The sequence below is a fragment of the Xenia sp. Carnegie-2017 genome, unplaced genomic scaffold, assembly GCF_021976095.1.
Source record: "Xenia sp. Carnegie-2017 unplaced genomic scaffold, XeniaSp_v1 HiC_scaffold_19, whole genome shotgun sequence".
NCBI classification, from domain to species: domain Eukaryota; kingdom Metazoa; phylum Cnidaria; class Anthozoa; order Malacalcyonacea; family Xeniidae; genus Xenia; species Xenia sp. Carnegie-2017.
In genome coordinates this window covers 8,227,897-8,247,839 of record NW_025813481.1, presented here as the reverse complement: position 1 = coordinate 8,247,839, position 19,943 = coordinate 8,227,897, and the positions used below count along the sequence as shown (strand labels likewise).

At 38.3% G+C, this 19,943-nt stretch overlaps 3 protein-coding genes and 1 long non-coding RNA gene across 7 annotated transcripts; 2 read left to right on the top strand and 2 right to left on the bottom strand.

Annotated features, from left to right (window-relative positions):
• The first annotated feature begins 19 nt into the window (after positions 1–19).
• LOC124438376 lies at positions 20–4,918 on the top strand. The gene is made up of 4 exons (XM_046988503.1): positions 20–301; positions 1,638–2,149; positions 2,724–3,582; positions 3,854–4,918. Exons 3-4 carry the CDS (start codon positions 2,951–2,953, stop codon positions 4,017–4,019), a joined length of 798 nt encoding a protein of 265 aa, XP_046844459.1. The 5' UTR covers positions 20–301; positions 1,638–2,149; positions 2,724–2,950; the 3' UTR covers positions 4,020–4,918.
• A 347-nt stretch (positions 4,919–5,265) lies between these two features.
• On the top strand, positions 5,266–19,594 carry LOC124438351 (nuclear transcription factor Y subunit gamma-like). Of its 2 annotated transcripts, XM_046988417.1 has the most exons (11): positions 5,266–5,326; positions 6,047–6,099; positions 6,182–6,259; positions 6,340–6,411; positions 7,119–7,328; positions 8,541–8,618; positions 9,331–9,456; positions 9,726–9,782; positions 9,928–10,263; positions 10,606–10,795; positions 19,190–19,594. In XM_046988417.1, the coding sequence occupies exons 2-10, from the start codon at positions 6,067–6,069 to the stop codon at positions 10,780–10,782; spliced, it is 1,167 nt and encodes a 388-aa protein (XP_046844373.1). In that variant the 5' UTR covers positions 5,266–5,326; positions 6,047–6,066; the 3' UTR covers positions 10,783–10,795; positions 19,190–19,594. The 2 variants fall into 2 exon arrangements, with proteins under 2 accessions (XP_046844373.1, XP_046844374.1); XM_046988418.1 differs by lacking the exons at positions 5,266–5,326; positions 19,190–19,594 and adding an exon at positions 5,439–5,487 and having other exon boundaries at positions 10,606–11,187.
• Positions 11,143–19,884, bottom strand: LOC124438349 (src substrate cortactin-like). Of its 3 annotated transcripts, XM_046988415.1 has the most exons (23): positions 19,689–19,873; positions 18,729–18,802; positions 18,602–18,654; positions 18,493–18,508; positions 18,245–18,305; positions 18,066–18,176; positions 17,910–17,964; positions 17,717–17,772; positions 17,578–17,632; positions 17,334–17,389; positions 17,072–17,126; positions 16,948–17,003; positions 16,730–16,784; positions 16,607–16,662; positions 16,345–16,399; positions 16,218–16,273; positions 15,844–15,916; positions 15,614–15,669; positions 15,394–15,483; positions 14,875–15,042; positions 14,710–14,835; positions 14,314–14,356; positions 11,143–11,661 (listed from the first exon to the last, which is right to left on the bottom strand). In XM_046988415.1, the coding sequence occupies exons 1-23, from the start codon at positions 19,767–19,769 to the stop codon at positions 11,528–11,530; spliced, it is 1,641 nt and encodes a 546-aa protein (XP_046844371.1). In that variant the 5' UTR covers positions 19,770–19,873; the 3' UTR covers positions 11,143–11,527. The 3 variants fall into 3 exon arrangements, with proteins under 3 accessions (XP_046844371.1, XP_046844370.1, XP_046844372.1); XM_046988414.1 differs by having other exon boundaries at positions 14,710–15,042; positions 19,689–19,884; XM_046988416.1 differs by lacking the exons at positions 16,730–16,784; positions 16,948–17,003 and having other exon boundaries at positions 14,710–15,042.
• Positions 11,921–14,297, bottom strand: LOC124438352. The gene is made up of 2 exons (XR_006946059.1): positions 12,703–14,297; positions 11,921–12,594 (listed from the first exon to the last, which is right to left on the bottom strand). It is a non-coding gene; the product is annotated as an uncharacterized LOC124438352 (long non-coding RNA).
• Positions 19,885–19,943: the final 59 nt, after the last annotated feature.

The window sequence follows — 19,943 nt, the reverse complement described above, 5'->3', positions numbered from 1 at the left end:
CAGCGAAACAAGCGTTCTTGTGTTCTGTCCATCGATTGGTCATTAACGTATTGGCAACGAAAGAATTGCGTAGAATAGCCAGTTTCTTGCCGGACCGAACAGCATTACGACAAAGCTCGTTACAGCGTGAAGACAGTTGACTACGATTTGCCTAGTTATTCAAAGCTAGCCTTACGTCAGCAGAACATACAATTTTCTTGACCAGCGATGCTAGATAACGCCTCAAAAGAACCAATAAGAGTCTATGCGAAAGATGGACGTAAAATTGACAATATTCCTGACGCTGTTGGTAAAGTAAAAGGTGGGTTAGTCAAGTGTAACCACAGTTGATGTACGGCTTATGTGAAGACAATTAGTACAGTATTTCTTAAATGTCTGTTGAAAGTGGGCTCGAACAGAGCAACAAAATATATACTTGATATGTTTTACGATCTTTGTCCTTTGAAAGTTTTGTCGATTCATGGGAAGTTTTGTTCTATTGCTGTTTTAGCTGAAAGTAAGTTTAGGCGGACGAATGTCAATGTGTTGGCACAACATTTGACGTCAAAACCTCATTTTTTTGTCTTTATTAAGCATTTATGCGCATAATCTTAATGTGTCTCATTAAAAAATCCGAACATATTTCCGGTGAAATATTAGTGTTACTTTTTGATGATGGTGTTATAGATGACATTCATTTCCATGTACAAAAGAACATCACTTTTCAGAATAGCCTGTTTGAAGGGTGAACTCCATGTTGGGCAGCGACTTTCCGTTGAGTTATAGCAAAATCCGTTATTTGTCAACATTAGATCCTCGTGTCCAAGACTGTTATTCTCAAATACGGAAATCGCTCTTATGATCTGTTTACCATTTCATTGACAATAGATGAAGCTAGAAAGCTCGAGGATTTCAGAGGTTTTAATAGCGTATGGTGTTCAATGCTCCTTGTTACCTTACTTGCACCATATCTGACATTTTGAAATGCCAATTCAATTTGTAAGCTGTCGAAGAAGCTGACATTCTTAGACGGGTGGGGAAAATAGCGAGGGCGAGGCAGACACGCTTGCAATATCTTGAATAACATACATTTTAGGCACGAAAGTTGATTGACAATGGTCACTTTTGTCAATTGACATTGTTCAGGCTGAAATAATTTATGACACAATCATGGCACAACAACAGCACATAGTAACCGACCGTCATCTTAGAGGCCTACTGCGAAGAGATCAAAATTTGTAAAGTCGAGTTGCTTCTGCATTGATATACAGTTGTAGAATTGACCGTCTTGCTTTATATTTTAAAATGTTTAACTTTTCAGCCGTGACGGTAGACGAAAATATATGAGTTGAGTTCTAAGTAGCCTCTCCTCATTTTTTGAGCTAGCCTGCATCTGCCCAACCTCTTAAAAATGGGTTTTTTTGACGCTTGCTCAAGATTCCTTTCAAACTTACAACTAATATTTCAAGTTTCCATTCGCTCGAATTTCACTGCGTTTTTATCAAATAAAAATTGCATCAAGAAGCTAACTTGATGCAAGTCTAGTTCTTCATGGGTTAACGAATATGATAGTCAAAATTGCAGGGGTTTCCAGATTGATTATCCCAAAATTTCTCTCTCAGTTCCCTCGACAACAATATTGTATTTTATTTCTATAGGACAGTTTGACGGCTCACCGAAGAATCGTCGTAAAATTAACAGACCCAAGCACTATAAGCCCGAGATGGACGAAAATGATCATTGCGAACAAAGCTCAACCAAGCATGCGTCCAAAGGCTTCGACGGATTAGCAGCGGCTACCGAAGGAAGCGTGATTCGAGAGCAGCAAAACTCAGTCGAAGAACGCCTTTTTCAAAATGCCGTGCACGTCTTGACTGCCAGTCAAAATCGTAGAAGGACTGCAACAAATCTCTCGTCAAAACCTTCGCCAAAACCGAAGGGAACACCCGCGAACAGATCACCGAACAAGAAGGGTAAGCAAAAACCAAAAGTCCCGCGAAAGCCTGAAGATTTAATCAAGGAGTCAATGACTTTTGAGAGTCCCCTGCGCCCGCAAACAAAAGAGACGCCCAATACCGTAAGTCCTATGCGTATAAAATATGGAAGGAGAGAGGAAATAGACAAGATGAAAATGTTGGTAAAGTGAAAAACAGCCATCTACTGGCTCAAGGTTTGTAAATTTTCATCATCTTCTTGTTGCGTTGATTGACGTGAAACTTAAATAACTATGAAACGAATTTTTTGTCTTAGATATAATACTTCCTCAGAACTGTTATCGGCTTTCCCTTTCCCCACGTCAATGTTTGCTTGCCTGCTTCGGGAACTATTAAAGATTTTCGTGATATGTAAATTTGAGAATTTGTGGTCGGTCGTTTTTTACTTCACGCGTCTTGAAATCATAATTTATTTAGTTGAAACGATGCAAAATAGCACGTGTTTTATCGAAAAGAAATTATTGTTGTCTATCGATCACCTAGACGGTATAAATCTTTTTTTATTATTGACCTGTATATAATGCAAGAACCGAATGTGTTAAACAAGAAACAATCGATCGCAAATTTTTAAATGAACGCCAAAGCTCCAGGCGAAAGCTTGCAAAACATCCATGTTAATAAATTCTATTCCAGTTTTATGAAATCTTTGTTTATAAGAAAGATATGTTGTCATACCACTCTTGAGCCGATTACCATATGAATAGAGAATCGTCGTGCACGACTGGAGCATTTTCACTGATTTATGTTTAGGACGATCGCAATATCAACATGCCGGGACCTACTTTTGGTCAGGTGAAACTCGCCACGGTAGACCTACATCGGGATTTATTGTGAACGGCGGACTCCATCCCGCGAATGCTCGAAATTTGCTATCGAATCCCGAAACTGTGTTAACGAATTCGGATAGACCACAGCAACCGTTGTTATCTCAAAAGATCGCTGCATTTTCTGCCCGTACAGACAAGGCTGTGTTACCTATGAGCTCTGCTGATTTTGAAACGGTCGGTAATTCCGGTTTGAAAATTCCAACAAGCAAGGTTATTCCACCCAATGTGACTGTGTTTCGACAACCAAGCACAAGCGAAACGTACATAGCTCCGATTACAGCGGGGAAATCGCAGGGAATCAAATCACCTGTGATCAAAACTCCACCCTCGGTGAAATGCCCAGAGCGCAGATCTCCTATAAATGAAGCAGATTCATCCGAAAAACGTTTCCAAGTTTCAAAACAAAGCGTCGATTTTCCTTCTTCGAAATCTGATGATGATAATGAGCCTGTTAGCAGCCGAAGTAATTTCATTTCAATAATGAAGACGACATTGGGCGAAAAACCTTCGAAAGAAAACGTGCAACCGAACACCAAGCGAAAGAATTTAGACTCGACAAGCGACGGCGAAGGTCCACCTGCAAAAAAGAATGGCAAATCGACCATTTTTACTCCTCTCAATGAGCACGAGGCGGAGAAATTGGCAAATGACATTTACGATGTGAACGTGGAGTACTTCCCGATCAAGACTCTAGCAGAGAAAGCAGCCCAACGTGAGCCACAACCTGTGGAACCCGAAAATGTGGAAAAGAACAGGAAGGTGGAAGAAATCGATAAAGTCCGGTAAGCCTAGACTTTTCACTTAAATTACCTTTAACTTCGCAGACATCTTTTGATTTGTTAGAACTCTCGATTTATCAACTCCATTGTCGCAGAAAGGTTCATCAAAAATTTCTTGCCAACTTGTGGGAAAACGAGACTTCTTACCAATAGAAGCTCGCGTTGCATCATAAATTGAGCCAAACATGGCACTTTGACCAATCAAATCTCTCGTTACATCTGCATTATCTGCTCTAGTGAATATGTTTTTATGTTTATTTTTCCTCACTTTCAGGTGTCTTCTTAAAGATTTCTACGACATAACATTCTCTTGCACAGAAGACCCGGACATGAAAAAGTTCGACACGGCATCCAGAAGATTTGGCCGAAAAAACATCCTCAACCATTTGTCGTTGCTCGATCAATATTTTAACGAACTTCAAAAGAAGTTAAGCGAATGAGTTCTTTATTGGTCATTTTTAACTTGTTCGTATTTTGTATTCTTGTTGTATCGGTTTGCAATCATGTTGGCCTTCATTTCAAGCAAAACATACACCAAGAAAAGCCAGAACACTAATTATGAAACGGCAATTTTGCTTGATGATAAAACTATAATGTGCATGCGTCGTGTCTAATTATACAGGTTTCTTAGTTGGTTCGATGAAAGTTCCTGTGTTTATATTGACATTATACTGTTCGTATTGACGTAATAGTTAAACAGCTTTGTTTGGTGCCAGCTTAGTGCAATTTTTTAAGAGCAATCGTTCGACACATTTCACCAGTTTATTTGTGTTGGTTTGTACGTAGTGATGTCCTTAGAAGTTTTTTATTTGAAGTTTATTTCATGTATCATGCTGATCAAAAACTTTAGCCAATTCATGTATGCATTGCTGAAATTTTTCACCGAGATATGCAACCTACATACAAACGAATATTGATTTAAATTTATTCAGGCGAAGCTGCTAGTTTTGTAAATATATTTTTGTACAGATGTACAAAAAATCTTGTCAAGCACAGAAAAAAAAGCGTACTTTCCGTGTCCCAGCGTAAGTGTGACTTGCTGAATCACCGCAATCCACCAACTAGTTCTTTCTAGCAAAAAATGAATAATTGACAGATTGAGTTGTTTCAGCATTGGTTTCTAACATGTTCTGTAGTATATTTTGCAGTGATATTCTTGTGAATACATTAATAATTGTTTTGCATTGTAAGTAACGTGACAAAAAATACAAAACTAAAAAAATGTAAACTAATATTGAGTCGATAAGTAGAAAGTATTAGTGTGAAAATATTGTTGATTACGAATATGTGAGCAGTGAAATTCAGATTAAATTAAATCTAATTTTTTTGAAATATCTAATTGCGTTAAGAAATATCAATGTAGAAGAAGCACCTTTTATGTCGTACTCATCGTCAGTATTGCCACAAGATGGCGGCTTGCCTCGCTCGCCCATCCTCGCCGCATATCGTAATTCTCGTAACAATAGAATTTGGGCAGTGTCAGGTATCTTGTGGAATTGGGTTCTAGGCCTGGGTCGTCTCTATTACTTTTCCAGCTCGGCCAACTGTGAATTTTGATTGGCTCTGGGCTCTACTCATCATTACTATCGTAACTATTTTGTCCAATTAGACCATTGTTGGCAAAGTAATGGCACGTTTCATCTCCTTACATGACGTTGCCGCAATTTTTTACTGCTGACCTTATATTCTGCTGGCGGTAAAACTATTATGTGAAGTGATTTCAATGAACGTGTATCGTAAACAGAAGGTAAACACAAAAATTTATGTCTTTTGATATTTAATTTGCAGTATTTTTGTTTTTAATCCTGAAGTACCGAAAGGGAAATTTTATGTGCAAACGATGGAACTCCTCACTGATTGTTGAGTTTGATTTCGAGCAGTTCAAATAAGAAATAGTTGTGTAACAGTGTAAGTTGAAACCGTAAATGTAATTCTTTATAAAGTTGTCAAAGAAATAAGAATATTATCTGGTTACTACTAAATTTTACACAATGTTTCTTTTCGAACTTCTACTCTTTAGACTCTTTCGGTTAGCTCATTTGTTGTAGAAGAACAGACTCCTCTTAGAGTTGTTATTAATTGTAACTTGTGTTCCCATCAATGAACTCCGGCTAGCATTTTTCCACTGCAACTGGAGCATATGTTGAGAGGCTGTTTCAGAGCCTGTTTACACAATTTCTCAATGCTGAGAGAGTTACTAATTTTTACTGCTTTTTGAACTGTAGGGCGTTGACACAAAAGATTAAGCTAACTGTGATGAATGACTTGCAGCAATTTTATGTTGATTATTGCTAGAGATGAATATGTTGAGCAATGTATTAAGGTGTTCTGTGAAGAGGTTCCAATTGTGCTAACATATAAAATACTTAAGTTGCCCTACACTAATTTGATATTTCTGGCTATTATGTTCATGCAAACCGTTCCGATGGCATTGGCTTTCAGTAAAATTCATTTTGATGGTTTTCAGCATCTCCGTTGTACGTATTTATGATGACAGACCCAGTGTATTCCGAGGCAGTGGTAAGTTTAAAAGTTACACTAGTGAACTGTGCTTGAGGTACTAGCTTCACATATCATGTTTTTGTTTAATTTCCTCTGGTAGCCAAATCCTGGACAAACTGAAGCGGGGCAGCTGCTTGCAAGTTTTTGGCCCAAAAGAACCCAAGAAATTAGGGATATGGTGCGTAAGAAGTTTCATTTTTGTCTTGGAAAAATTATGTTCTTTAAATGATATAAATTCATCTTGCTTTTGCTTTCCAGACTGACTTTAAGACTCAAGAGTTGCCTTTAGCTCGAATAAAAAAGATTATGAAACAAGATGAGGAAGTTAAGGTGAATAATTCCTTGATGCATGTGTGATGGGGTGTATAATGGCACTCCAATCGCCTTTCACAATCAAGGTTCATGTTATCCAAAAGAGAAATGCTTTTAATCAGTCAAATAAATGTTCATTCATATATATTGTTGTGAGATTTGAAAGAAGCTCCTGTCTATGTCCAGTGAATCATCTATGTCCATTGAATCATCTATGTCCATTGAATCACCTATGTTTAGTGAATCACCTATGTGTAGTGAATCATCTATGTCCATTGAATCACCTATGTCCAGTGAATCAACTATGTCTAGTGAATCACATATGTCCAGTGAATCACCTATGTCTAGTGAATCATCTATGTCTAGTGAATCACCTATGTCTAGTGAATCACCTATGTCTAGTGAATCACGTATGTCTCGTGAATCACCTATGTCCAGTGAATCACCTATGTCTAGTGAATCACCTATGTCTAGTGAATCATCTATGTCTAGTGAATCACCTATGTCTAGTGAATCACATATGTCTAGTGAATCACCTATGTCTAGTGAATCACCTAAGTCCAGTGAATCACCTATGTCTAGTGAATCACATATGTCCAGTGAATCACCTATGTCTAGTAGTGAATCACTTGGCTCTGAGTCGGTGAAAAATTCTCTTCGATTGTAACACCTTGTCCAAAGACTTGACTTGATGTCCTGTTAAATGCGATGCTTTTATCGTGCAGATGATCAGTGCTGAGGCGCCAGTCCTTTTCGCCAAAGCAGCTGAGATTTTCATCAACGAACTTTCATTGCGGGCTTGGGTTCACACCGAAGACAACAAGAGAAGAACTTTACAAAGGAACGACATCGCAATGGCAATCACAAAGTATGACATGTTTGATTTCCTCATCGACATTGTTCCTCGAGATGATCTCAAACCCAGCAAACGACAGGTATGGAGGAGTTTCAGATCTTGCCTCGAGCCCAGTACTTGCGTCATTGTAGCTATATCTTGCGTTATACATTTTTCCAAACTTGCTCGAATAAATCACGAATACGCTCAAGTTTTGTTCCACCATATCGTTTGATACACTTCATTAAATACGTGTTCCTAACATCAAAAACATTGGGCCATTTGAACATTGCAACTCCACGTTCAAACACCTTAAACGATTCTTCAAAATAATGATGTTCTTCCAAAAATACTACAAAGTAACGCGAAAGTTTTGGCTAAATGGATTAGATGGAATTTCTCGTTATTCAATCACATTTTGCGTTTACAGTTTTGCATTGTTTCGGCGATTGAAGGCTCGTTTTATCAAAAAATGCGTAGTAGTATATTGATATAACGATACTTTATTACTTACACTGAATAGCCATTAGGCTAAAATGCAGTTTGCCACAACAACAATTACAAAAGGAAATAAGTTTGATTATCTACAACTAGTAAGTATCTAAAACACTATAAATTCACATTATAACTATAAAGTATTAAGACTAGTATACCTTCTAAAATTTGATTGCAAAAATGTTAAGGTTTTGTTTCGTCAATACTATAATATTATATATGTTTACGCTATAAGAAAGCGGACTATGTTTGAATAGTTTGGCTCTACATGAGAAGCTGTAATGCATTTCTCCATTTGACGTTGTGATGATGTAGGAATTTTTGTGATAATATAGGAAGTTTGCCTGTGAAATCTATTTTAATTCTTTAATCTTGTCCAAATGATGATACCGCCTGACCCAAAGAAAAACCATCGAATATTCCATCAGTTTTCTCTACGTGTAGAATTGTTTTATTCTACTCAAAATAAGATAGTAAAAGCTTGTCGTAATTTTAAAAATTTTACAGTCATACATCCCACTCTCTTTACGTTAAATGAAAACAATCTACCAAATGTTTCTTTAAGTAAATTTTGTTGTCAAAATTTCCAGGTCTAACAAGTCGGCTGTAATGTGTAACATCAATAATTGAGTGGGCTCATACACATACGTGAATCGTATTCTGTTTTAAGTTCTATTGAAACCATTGTTTTCTGCGTATTTTAACATGCCCATATGAATATAACGTCCCCTCCCCCCCTCATCTCAATCATCGACAGTACTACAGCCCTACAAGTCGGCATTCATGTGTATATTACTTGAGCATTGTTTATACACAGGAAACCATCCGTCACACGATCATGGCACCGCAAGACCAAGTTCAGTATTACTTTCAATTCTCACAACAATACCAGCAGGTAAGATAATCGATTTAATTTGGTGTACATCGTTTATTGTTTTATCCCGGTCGGCATAACCCTCACATGCCCGTCTCGTGAACCGTGCTGGATTGGTCATTACGTATCTTCACATGCCCATCCCATGAATGGTGCACGGATGGTCATCACCTTCACACGCGTGTCCCATGAATGGTGCACGGATGGTCATCACCTTCACACGCCTATCCCATGAATGGTGCACGGATGGTCATCACCTTCACACGCCTATCCCATGAATGGTGTACGGATGGTCATCACCTTCACACGCCTATCCCATGAATGGTGCACGGATGGGCATCACCCTCACACGCCTATCCCATGAATGGTGCACGGATGGTCATCACCTTCACACGCCTATCCCATGAATGGTGCATGGATGGTCATCACCTTCACACGCCTATCCCATGAATGGTGCACGGATGGTCATCACCTTCACACGCCTATCCCATGAATGGTGCACGGATGGTCATCACCTTCACACGCCTATCCCATGAATGGTGCACGGATGGTCATCACCTTCACACGCCTATCCCATGAATGGTGTACGGATGGTCATCACCTTCACACGCTCATCGCACGAACCTTACAGGAATAACCATTGCCCTTCAACGCCTATCCCAATGCAGTTTTTCGTAGTTCTATCTCTTTGTGCAATGATAGCTTACTTTTGTTTCTCTCTCTTCTATAAAAGCCTCACGGTGTCCAAGCCAATCAAAATCAAGCCCAGCAGCTTCAGGTAACCAATCAACCACAGGCAGCAATCATTGGTGGTATAGCTCAACCTCAACAAGGCGCGGTCGTCGTTTCCATGCCTACCGTGAGTATCCGTTAGCGAGTTTTTTATCAACATATAACTATTGGAGGCGATGTATACTTCAATCAAAATTCAAAGCATTCATTACATCTTCCAGAAAAGACGATATTTTTCCTGACGAAATAAAATATGCAAGCAATGCTTATATATATACAACTCTACGAGAAAAAGCTTCGGCAGTACTTGATATAATACACAAGAAAGAAAAAATCCTTATGGCTACATTTCGCTTACATACGCTTACTTTTCTAATTAAATGTGGTTTGTTTCAGGCTCAGCAGCAACTAATTCAAACCCAACAGCCAGATCAAGGGGAAGCAACGTATCAGGTTGGTCGATCTTTATTTCTGCTGCATATTGATATAAAGGAAGACGACGCCAGTTGAGACTTATGTAAAGTTTCTTCTAGTGGATCCATTCCAGATCGGTTTAAATATTCGTTATAATAACGATGTTCGAATCTTATTCCTTCAGATTCCCTTCCCGAGTTCAATGCAGTACATTAATCGCATACAACAAATGGCGACCGTGCAACAAATACAACAGCAACAACAGGTGCAACCGGGGCAACAGACGCAACAACAGACCGGAACTGTTCAGGTGCAGGGTGTCGTCACTTCACAACCGCAACTGGGGCAAGCGCAGGTCGCTCAGGTGCAACAAGGAGCCATGCAAGCACAGCAGTCTCAACCTGGTCAGCAGCAAGTCGCGAGTCAAGAAATCGAGCAATCGTCGGACGCGCAGAATGTTAGACAAACTATGACGCAAGCTTCTGGAACTCCGCAGCAATACGCCTCATTTGTTGGTCAGGTAAGGTTTTTGTTGAAAGCTCGTAAGCAGGCAACCATTCTTGAATTTTTGGGTGTATCAAAGATGTTTAATTCCCCCCTTTCTAATGATATTCTTTTTGCTATAATTCCGCCATGTTTGAGGTCAGATACAAAAGAATTTACTATCACTACTATTGTGAGCTTCCAGATGGCGTGGGCGAACTTCCTTATTTTCTGTGGCCACTGTAGTGACTGAAACCCAAGAATAACGCGCAATTGTAAACCAAAGTTCGCGTAGCCCGATTGAACGTCTGTTGTGGGTCTTGTTCAGAACAGCATCGAAAGTTTCCTGTTGTCATATTCTATTTTCGTTTTTATGTAGATCTATCAATTGACTGCACCGGGGCAAGACGGTTCCCAACAAGTCTACATCGCCGCGACCCCGGAACAAGCACAACAGCAAGCTCAACAGGTGCAGGTAGCTCAAGCAGCGCAACAAACTTCCGGTCAGCCGGAGAACGAACTCTCTCAAACTTCCGATCAGCAACAATCGCAGTAGCAATAACGAAAAGGTACCGTTTATTGCGTTCGAGTACTACTTATTGGGGGGGAGGGGGGTTATTGGGGAGGTTTGGGGCTGGGTAAAGGGTGTTTCAGTAGTACATGCTGGTATATCTTGTGCTCACGGTCTGTGGCGGAAACCTTGTGAATTGTCGAAGGAATAAACGATTTGGCTTGTCGGAAAAGGTGTTCAGATCTTTAAAAGTTTGGAATAGGATTCGTCGATGACTTATTTCCGACTTACCGCAATTAGGCACTCGGTGTGCGCAATATGCGAAAATTGTCAGGTTAATAAATGAAATATCTCGAAATCACGCTATTTCGCTGTAATCTTAGAAAAAACTTCTTGCACAAAGAGTCAGTTGTAAAAAATTATATTTCCTATAAAACGATAAACTACCGATTACATGTCTTGATCAAAAGAAAAGTATATAATATTACGACGGCAACACTTGAATAGCAAAAATTTAATGACATTAAGAATTCGCTTCATTCTTTGACGAGAATAAACTTTCGGTCAACAAAACATCATCGATATTGAACTATTTGGAAAAATGAATTGTCCAGTATCCGAATTAATTTTTCCAAAATAAAAAAATTTGTTCACTAAAGTTCGCATTTCATACCACGACACAATTGAATAACTTATTTCGAATGAAGTCTTTCGCAACGACGACAAACTATAGCATGAGCGAAAGGTGTAAAATGCCAAATTAATTTCCAGCAAATTTTTGCGATACGTTTTACTGCAATTCGACATAATTTGCGGGAAATATGCCAACTTTTCCGCGACAGCAGCCACGCCACCATCCTTCGTCTATCTGCTCGATGTTTGTGATTATCTCGTCGGGGTCAAACGTCAGTTCGTCATCATCAGCTTAAATGAAACAGAAATTGCAACATTTCTTATTCAAAAAAAGGCACAGAGTATGTGTGATTAGGATAACATATTATGTGTCATTTTGATGACACACTACGTGTAATTAGGATGACATACTTCGTATAGTTAGATTGACATATGCGGGTGATTTGGATGAATACTTCGTTTGATTTTATTACGTGTAATTTGATGACATACTACCAACGTGTAATTTGGGTGAAATACTACCAACGTGTAATTTGGATGACATACTACCTACGTGTAATTTGGATGACATACTACCTACGTGTAATTAGGATGATATACTACCTACGTGTAATTAGGATGACAAACTACCTACGTGTAATTTGGATGAAATAATACCTACGTGTAATTTGGATGACACACTACCTACGTGTAATTTGGATGAAATACTACCTACGTGTAATTAGGATGGCATACTACCTACGTGTAATTTGGATGACAAACTACCTATGTGTAATTTGGATGACATACTACCTATGTGTAATTTGGATGACTTACTACCTATGTGTAATTTGGATGACTTACTACCTATGTGTAATTTGGATGACATACTACCTATGTGTAATTTGGATGAAATACTACCTACGTGTAATTTGGGTGAAATACTACCTACGTGTAATTTGGATGACACACTACCTACGTGTAATTTAGATAAAATACTACCTACGTGTAATTAGGATGGCATACTACCTACGTGTAACTAGGATGACATACTACCTATGTGTAATTTGGATGACATACTACCTATGTGTAATTTGGATGACTTACTACCTATGTGTAATTTGGATGACTTACTACCTATGTGTAATTTGGATGACATACTACCTATGTGTAATTTGGATGAAATACTTCCTACGTGTAATTTGGGTGAAATACTACCTACGTGTAATTTGGATGACACACTACCTACGTGTAATTTAGATAAAATACTACCTACGTGTAATTAGGATGGCATACTACCTACGTGTAACTAGGATGACATACTACCTACGTGTAATTTGGATGACAAACTACCTACGTGTAATTAGGATGACATACTACCTACGTGTAATTTGGATGAAATATTACCTACGTGTAATTTGGATGAAATAATACCTACGTGTAATTTGGATGACATACTACCTACGTGTAATTTGGATGAAATAATACCTACGTGTAATTTGGATGACATACTACCTACGTGTAATTTGGATGACATACTACCTACGTGTAATTTGGATGACATACTACCTACGTGTAATTTGGATGACATACTACCTACGTGTAATTTGGGTGAAATACTACCTACGTGTAATTTGGATGACACACTACCTACGTGTAATTTGGATAAAATACTACCTACCTGTAATTTGGGTGAAATACTACCTACGTGTAATTTGGATGACACACTACCTACGTGTAATTTGGATGACACACTACCTACGTGTAATTTGGATAAAATACTACCTACGTGTAATTTGGGTGAAATACTACCTACGTGTAATTTGGATGACACACTACCTACGTGTAATTTGGATAAAATACTACCTACGTGTAATTAGGATGGCATACTACTACGTGTAACTAGGATGACATACTACCTACGTGTAATTTGGGTGAAATACTACCTACGTGTAATTTGGATGACACACTACCTACGTGTAATTTGGATAAAATACTACCTACGTGTAATTAGGATGGCATACTACCTACGTGTAACTAGGATGACATACTACCTACGTGTAATTAGGATGACATACTACCTACGTGTAATTAGGATGACATACTACCTACGTGTAATTAGGATGACATACTACCTACGTGTAATTAGGATGAAATACTACCTACGTGTAATTAGGATGACATACTACCTACGTGTAATTAGGATGATATGCTACCTACGTGTAATTAGGATGACAAACTACCTACGTGTAATTTGGATGAAATAATACCTACGTGTAATTTGGATGACACACTACCTACGTGTAATTTGGATGAAATACTACCTACGTGTAATTAGGATGGCATACTACCTATGTGTAATTTGGATGACATACTACCTATGTGTAATTTGGATGACTTACTACCTATGTGTAATTTGGATGACATACTACCTATGTGTAATTTGGATGACATACTACCTATGTGTAATTTGGATGACATACTACCTATGTGTAATTTGGATGACTTACTACCTATGTGTAATTTGGATGACTTACTACCTATGTGTAATTTGGATGACATACTACCTATGTGTAATTTGGATGACATACTACCTATGTGTAATTTGGATGACTTACTACCTACGTGTAATTTGGATGACATACTACCTATGTGTAATTTGGATGACATACTACCTATGTGTAATTTGGATGACATACTACCTATGTGTAATTTGGATGACTTACTACCTATGTGTAATTTGGATGACTTACTACCTATGTGTAATTTGGATGACATACTACCTATGTGTAATTTGGATGACATACTACCTATGTGTAATTTGGATGACTTACTACCTACGTGTAATTTGGATGACATACTACCTATGTGTAATTTGGATGACATACACCTATGTGTAATTTGGATGACTTGCTAACTATGTGTAATTTGGATGAAATGCAACGTGTATGCTATCAAACGTACCTGCTTGATAATCGTATAAGGCAACAGCTGTTACACCAGTGTCCTAAAAACAAACATTAAAAGATAAAATTGGTTGAGAAAACAAATGAGATCATCCTTTGAATTTTTGCTGAGCACAGTCATCAATGTTTCCATAGGGAAAACGATGAATCGAACTCAGAGATTTCTCTTGGGGAAAGCAATATTCCCGCGCGACTTACGGTCAAAATTTCAATTGCCCGATCTACGGTGTAGATAAAACTTTAACACCGTTTCATTAGCCACATTTTCCAATTTTCTTCACCTACTCTTATGACCTGGAATATGTTCTATGCTGACGTCATTGCACCTTTCACTCGTGTAATCTTTATTGTTACATTACGTCAAAGCTATATCGCTTAAATATTAAGAACTTACGACAGTATCATCAACGTTGCCGTAAAGATGATCATCCTCTGGTTCATTGTAGCCATAATCATCGCCAGTGTCTTCATAATTACCGCCAGGGGCTTCGGCACGTTCTGCTTCCTCGCGTGCTCTCGCCTCAGCTTCGGCACGTTCTGCTTCCTCGCGTTCTCTCGCCTCAGCTTCGGCACGTTCTGCTTCCTCGCGTTCTCTCGCCTCAGCTTCAGCACGTTCTGCTTCCTCGCGTTCTCTCGCCTCAGCTTCGGCCAGTTCGGCCTCTGCACGTTCTGCTTCGGCTCTTTCGGATTCCTCTGCTTCTTGAGCAGCTCTTTCCCGTTCTGCCTCCTTGAAATAAAATATTTGCATGTTTTAAGGATTTCCCTTCTAAGAATTGTCTTTGAAGTTAGCCAAGCAACCAAATAGTGCATTTCGGAGCGTGTTGAGTTGAAACCTGTCAACTAAATATAAACTCCAACGTCGAGGTTGTTCAACTTAAAGCAAGTTCAAAAGATCTGTATTTTATGGTCAAAAACCAAGTTTCAAAATTGGCTTTGTTCTCGGTTATTAATTCCGACCTTTGATTTGGCTAGAAGATATCATTAAAGTTGTACAAAGTAGTTTCGTGGTCGAAATTTATCGTTGTGATAACCGAGTTCTATTCAAACCAGTCATCCAAGTATCGAAAAGAAAAATTACCTGAGCCTGTCGTCTTTCGGCTGCTTCGCGTTCTCTCTTCTCCCGTGCAATGCGACGGGCCTTCTCCTCTTCGGCTCTCTTTCTGTCTTCCTGTATGAAACAAGTCAAATTCTTATCACCCATTAAATGCGTTCATCTCTGGTAAGTGCACTCTCAGGTACGTAATTTGGCCCCAGTCTTTCAAACTGAAGTTTCAACGTTGACTAATGTCTTACTTTACCTCTTCGCCGGCTTTCGCCATGTTTTCAAAGCGCGCTTTCAGACTTCCCGCAGCTCCTATGAAGAAAGTCATCACCCATTGTAGTGTGAGTTATGGCTTTACATCATACACAAACATTACCATCGGAGAGATTTGCAATCAGACCACCAACGCTTGGTTGCTTAACCAATCAGACTGCAGTATGTCTCAGTTATAGTTATTCCTTACAAATATATGCAATGACCACAAACCTGTGCTCACGCTTGGCTTCGCTGTTTTGTAAGTCGATTTCACATCGCTCATGTCTTCGAATGTTCCGGCAGACTGTATTGCAAAGAATGATAACAAAACCGGTTAAAGTTTTTTCGTTATTGCCTAGAGGTCTTTGGTTTGTTTTCAAACAGTTATATTTTTTTCCGCTGGGTTTAAACTACGTGAATCATTAATCCTTATTACTATATGGGAAGCATCAGTTTCGGTGAAATAACGCCTTTGATTGGCTTAGAAGCATTTATGGCGGTATGTTGCATTCCTATAATATACTGTTATGAAATAACAAAGAAAAGTAAACAAATTTCCTAAAGCAAACAGCAGAACTATTTCTGTAAACGTTTATAAACATCACCTCGTCAACACGATCGGTTTGCACACCATATTTCCCGCCGAATCCAGCAGAATAATCTGTTCAAATTGACGTTCAATTCAGCAAAAAGTCAATTAACACATACAACATTCTGGAATTAAGTCTTTACCTTTTTGCGAAGCATGTTTCTCTGTTACCGATTGGTATTCGTATCCCACTGCGGACTGAAATTGGGATAACAGGGGATATAACATGATCAGTTTGTCGTAATGTGTGTACTTTTGCAAATCCCATGATTTCATGGTGTAAAGCAAGCGCTTTCTTCCATTTCTCTTACCTGCCCCCCCCCTGCGCGCGCCAAATACACACACAGAACAGACAAAAGGCATTTTGGATTTGAAAGTCCTCAAAGAAATTCTGTATTTCCTAACCTTATCGACTCGATCCGTTTGGACCCCGTACTTTCCTCCAAAACCAGTTGAATAGTCTTTAAAAAAGAAAAATCTTACGTTCGCGACGTTCAGTGAATCCTCCCCCCACACAACCAATCGTACCTTTCTGAGAAGCATGTTTCTCTGTTTTTCCTTCATAATCCCAACCTTCAGCACTCTAAACACATGGATTATTACAATATTGCACAACTTACAAATATGAAATACGACAGTATAAGTCAATCGACAAATTAACCAAAAATGATGTTGCCAACATAAAGACACATTGCACTGGTAAAAGTTAGCCATGCAGTCATCAAAGATATTCTTTGTTTACTAACTTTATCGACTCGATCTGTTTGGACCCCGTACTTTCCGCCAAAACCAGTTGAATAGTCTTTAAAAAGAAAAATATTAGGCTCGCTACGTTCAGTTAACCTTCCGCAACCACACAGCCAATTATACCTTTCTGAGAAGCATGTTTTTCTGTTTTTCCTTCATAATCCCAACCTTCAGCACTCTAAACACATGGATTATCACGTGATAAAAAACTAAAAACTTCGTGATATTATATATTTATATGTACAAAGTGTACAACAATGGGCCCTCCGGGCTATCGCCATAGCGCAATGGTGACTCCTGCGAAATGGTGCAATGGTGGCGAAAGCGTAAAGGTGAACGTCTCATTATGAGACTCTCTACACAATGCATATATATAAATACTAGCCTTGTCAACGCGATCTTTTTGAATGCCATATTTACCACCAAATCCTTTGCTGTAATCTACACGATACACATGCATGGCTTTGTTAACTGACATCTTAAGTCAAATCTGGGCAATTTAACAACAGTCAAAGTCACATTCTTGAGAGCAATAGTGACACGAATGGATGCAAAATTGAGTCGGAATTTTCAAACGAGTTAACTAGTAATTACACAAATATCAACAAAACAAGTTCTTTTCTCTTTACCTTTCTGCGATTCATGTTTTTCCAACTCGGCCTGGTACTCCCAACCCTCAGCTGACTAAAGTAAATTATAAACTATTTTCCAGTACACTGTCAAAGTGCCATTGACATCTCACATGCAAGTTATACTTTAGCTGCCTACCTTATCAACTCTGTCTTTCTGAACGCCATATTTTCCACCAAATCCCTTGGAATAGTCTGGCAGGAAAAATCAAGACATTTGCTTTTTGTGTAGTTTCCACAACCTTATCACTGACATTTGTGAATTACTGCAAGTTTATTTTAAGATTTAAGGAAACCTCAGTTGGATTGCATGATTTGTCGTGTCTGTTTACCTTTTTGCGAGGCATGTTTTTCAGTTTTGCCTTCATAATCAAAGCCAACAGCAGACTAAGCGAAATAAATGGTCTGAGTCAAAAACATACTTCATTACTCAACAACTTTGTTGTATAACTGAATGAAAGCACCTGTTATAAATCTCTAATTAATACCTTATCAACGCGGTCTTTTTGAACTCCAAACTTGCCACCAAATCCCTTGGCTGCATCAACTTGAGAGCTATGCTTGGACAGGTCTTCAACATGATCATGACCCAAAGCAGACTAAAATGGAAAGCATTTTTCCTCTGTTCATTCTCTAAAAAATATCACATCTTTCAAATCACTCTAACCTTATCCATTCTATCTTTCTGAACCCCAAATTTACCACCATATCCGTAAGATGCTTTGGGTCTATTTAGTGAAGTTAGGCTGATAACTTTGATTTACAATGAAAGACACAGTGTTGTATAAAAAAGCATTAGTGAAATTCTTTTAGAATTAAAAACAAGCTTTATGCAATGTGCAATTGCTATATATCTCACTAGTCTGCTCATTTTTGGAAATGGCTTCATAGTGGTTGTAATAAAAAAAAGGATACCCTTTCTCCGCTTCATCTACAAAGATATATTATGTGGACATGCTCAATATAGTACATGCATTTGAGTGGTTAAGATCTTCATTTTTGAAGTGTCAATTAGAAAGATTACCTTTCTTAATATCTTGATGATCTTTAGTGACATTCTTTCTTAGATCGTTGATGCTATAAAATTACATGCATGACATCATAACGACAAAATTTATCAATAATTTATGAAAACAATTTGATGAACACACTTAATTGATTCCATGTGACCTGAGCCTTCCACAGTTTTTGCTCCCCATCTTTGTTCCTTCTCGGAAACATCATTCTGTTGTAAAATCAAACATTTCCAAGTTAACCGAATAAAATGTAAAGTTATGAGAGGTTTTGCTGTTGCACAAAGGTAAAAAATGGGTCACATGTGCAAAATTACTCATACATGTCACTTTAGTGTAGGATTTTATGCCATCTTTCCAGACTGCAAATTGTGGCATGTTTTAACAAGATCTCAAGTGTGTTAATAGGTGCATTCAGACAGAAGTGACCCAAGATTCAAAATATGCATGCCTAAAAGCCTAGTTTTGACAAAATTACACACCCAAGATCTTCAGTACACTGTACAAACATTATAGTCTAGTCAAAATACACACAAATTTTTCAGGTGCAGCAGCCTAATACACGTGGAATACTTGTTAGTTTCAATTTTTTTATTCAGGTACAGTCTGTCGACTATACTGTTGAAATATATCAAGCACAGAGTGCCCATTGCCACACTCCCAAATCTGGCAAACTTTCAATGAGGATTATGAGGTGATCATTCATTACTTCTAAAAGTTAAAGTTTTGGCAGACTGTAAAAATATCAACACTGTGTTGCTTCAGTACATTATTTATTTGATGTGCAGAGATTAACCAAACGTTAAAACGCTGTTTCCTTATAGCCAGTATTTCGCTTTGAAGTCCGGAAATAGTCATACATATTTGATATTACATATTCAAAGCAATAGAATCATAGGTAATCAGGAAAATACCTAGACTTAGAACATGCCATTCGTATAAGAACAAACAGCAAACTATCTCTAACGCTATCGTTATTATAAAATTGTACAAAAGATGCTTTACATTTAGACCTACTCGATTTCTAAGAAAACTGTAACTTAGAGTATCTAATCCGTTCAGATATTATGAATCGTTTGAGCAGTAATATACGCTCACCACAAAATCAGGATCGGTTTCCCAATCGTCGTCGTCTCCGTTATCCATCTGAACATTATGGCCTGCTGCTGCTTTCCACATTTTCTTCGAAATTGAAAAAAAGTTACTGACTTTGCTCTGTTGTCAGACGATTTCTATTTGTGTTGTAAACACAACGCACTTCCCTACTTCCTGTCTATTTTTACCACACCTCTTTCCCCACGCGTGTGCACAATAGCTCCACGCGATAAAAACCATGATATGATATGATATGGA

Bases quoted from the DNA above. Each gene is read 5' to 3' on its own strand.
- LOC124438376 (XM_046988503.1), top strand. From the start codon at position 2,951: ATGAGCTCTGCTGATTTTGAAACGGTCGGTAATTCCGGTTTGAAAATT. The intron at 3,583-3,853 runs GTAAGCCTAGAC...CCTCACTTTCAG, and splicing joins GAAGAAATCGATAAAGTCCG to GTGTCTTCTTAAAGATTTCT.
- LOC124438351 (XM_046988417.1), top strand. From the start codon at position 6,067: ATGATGACAGACCCAGTGTATTCCGAGGCAGTG. The intron at 6,412-7,118 runs GTGAATAATTCC...TTTATCGTGCAG, and splicing joins AACAAGATGAGGAAGTTAAG to ATGATCAGTGCTGAGGCGCC. The intron at 7,329-8,540 runs GTATGGAGGAGT...GTTTATACACAG, and splicing joins TCAAACCCAGCAAACGACAG to GAAACCATCCGTCACACGAT.
- LOC124438349 (XM_046988414.1), bottom strand. From the start codon at position 19,769: ATGTGGAAAGCAGCAGCAGGCCATAATGTTCAGATGGATAACGGAGAC. The intron at 17,965-18,065 runs GTATTAATTAGA...TATTTCGCTTAG, and splicing joins AAAAAGACCGCGTTGATAAG to TCTGCTGTTGGCTTTGATTA. The intron at 17,773-17,909 runs GTAAACAGACAC...TTTTCCTGCCAG, and splicing joins AAAACATGCCTCGCAAAAAG to ACTATTCCAAGGGATTTGGT.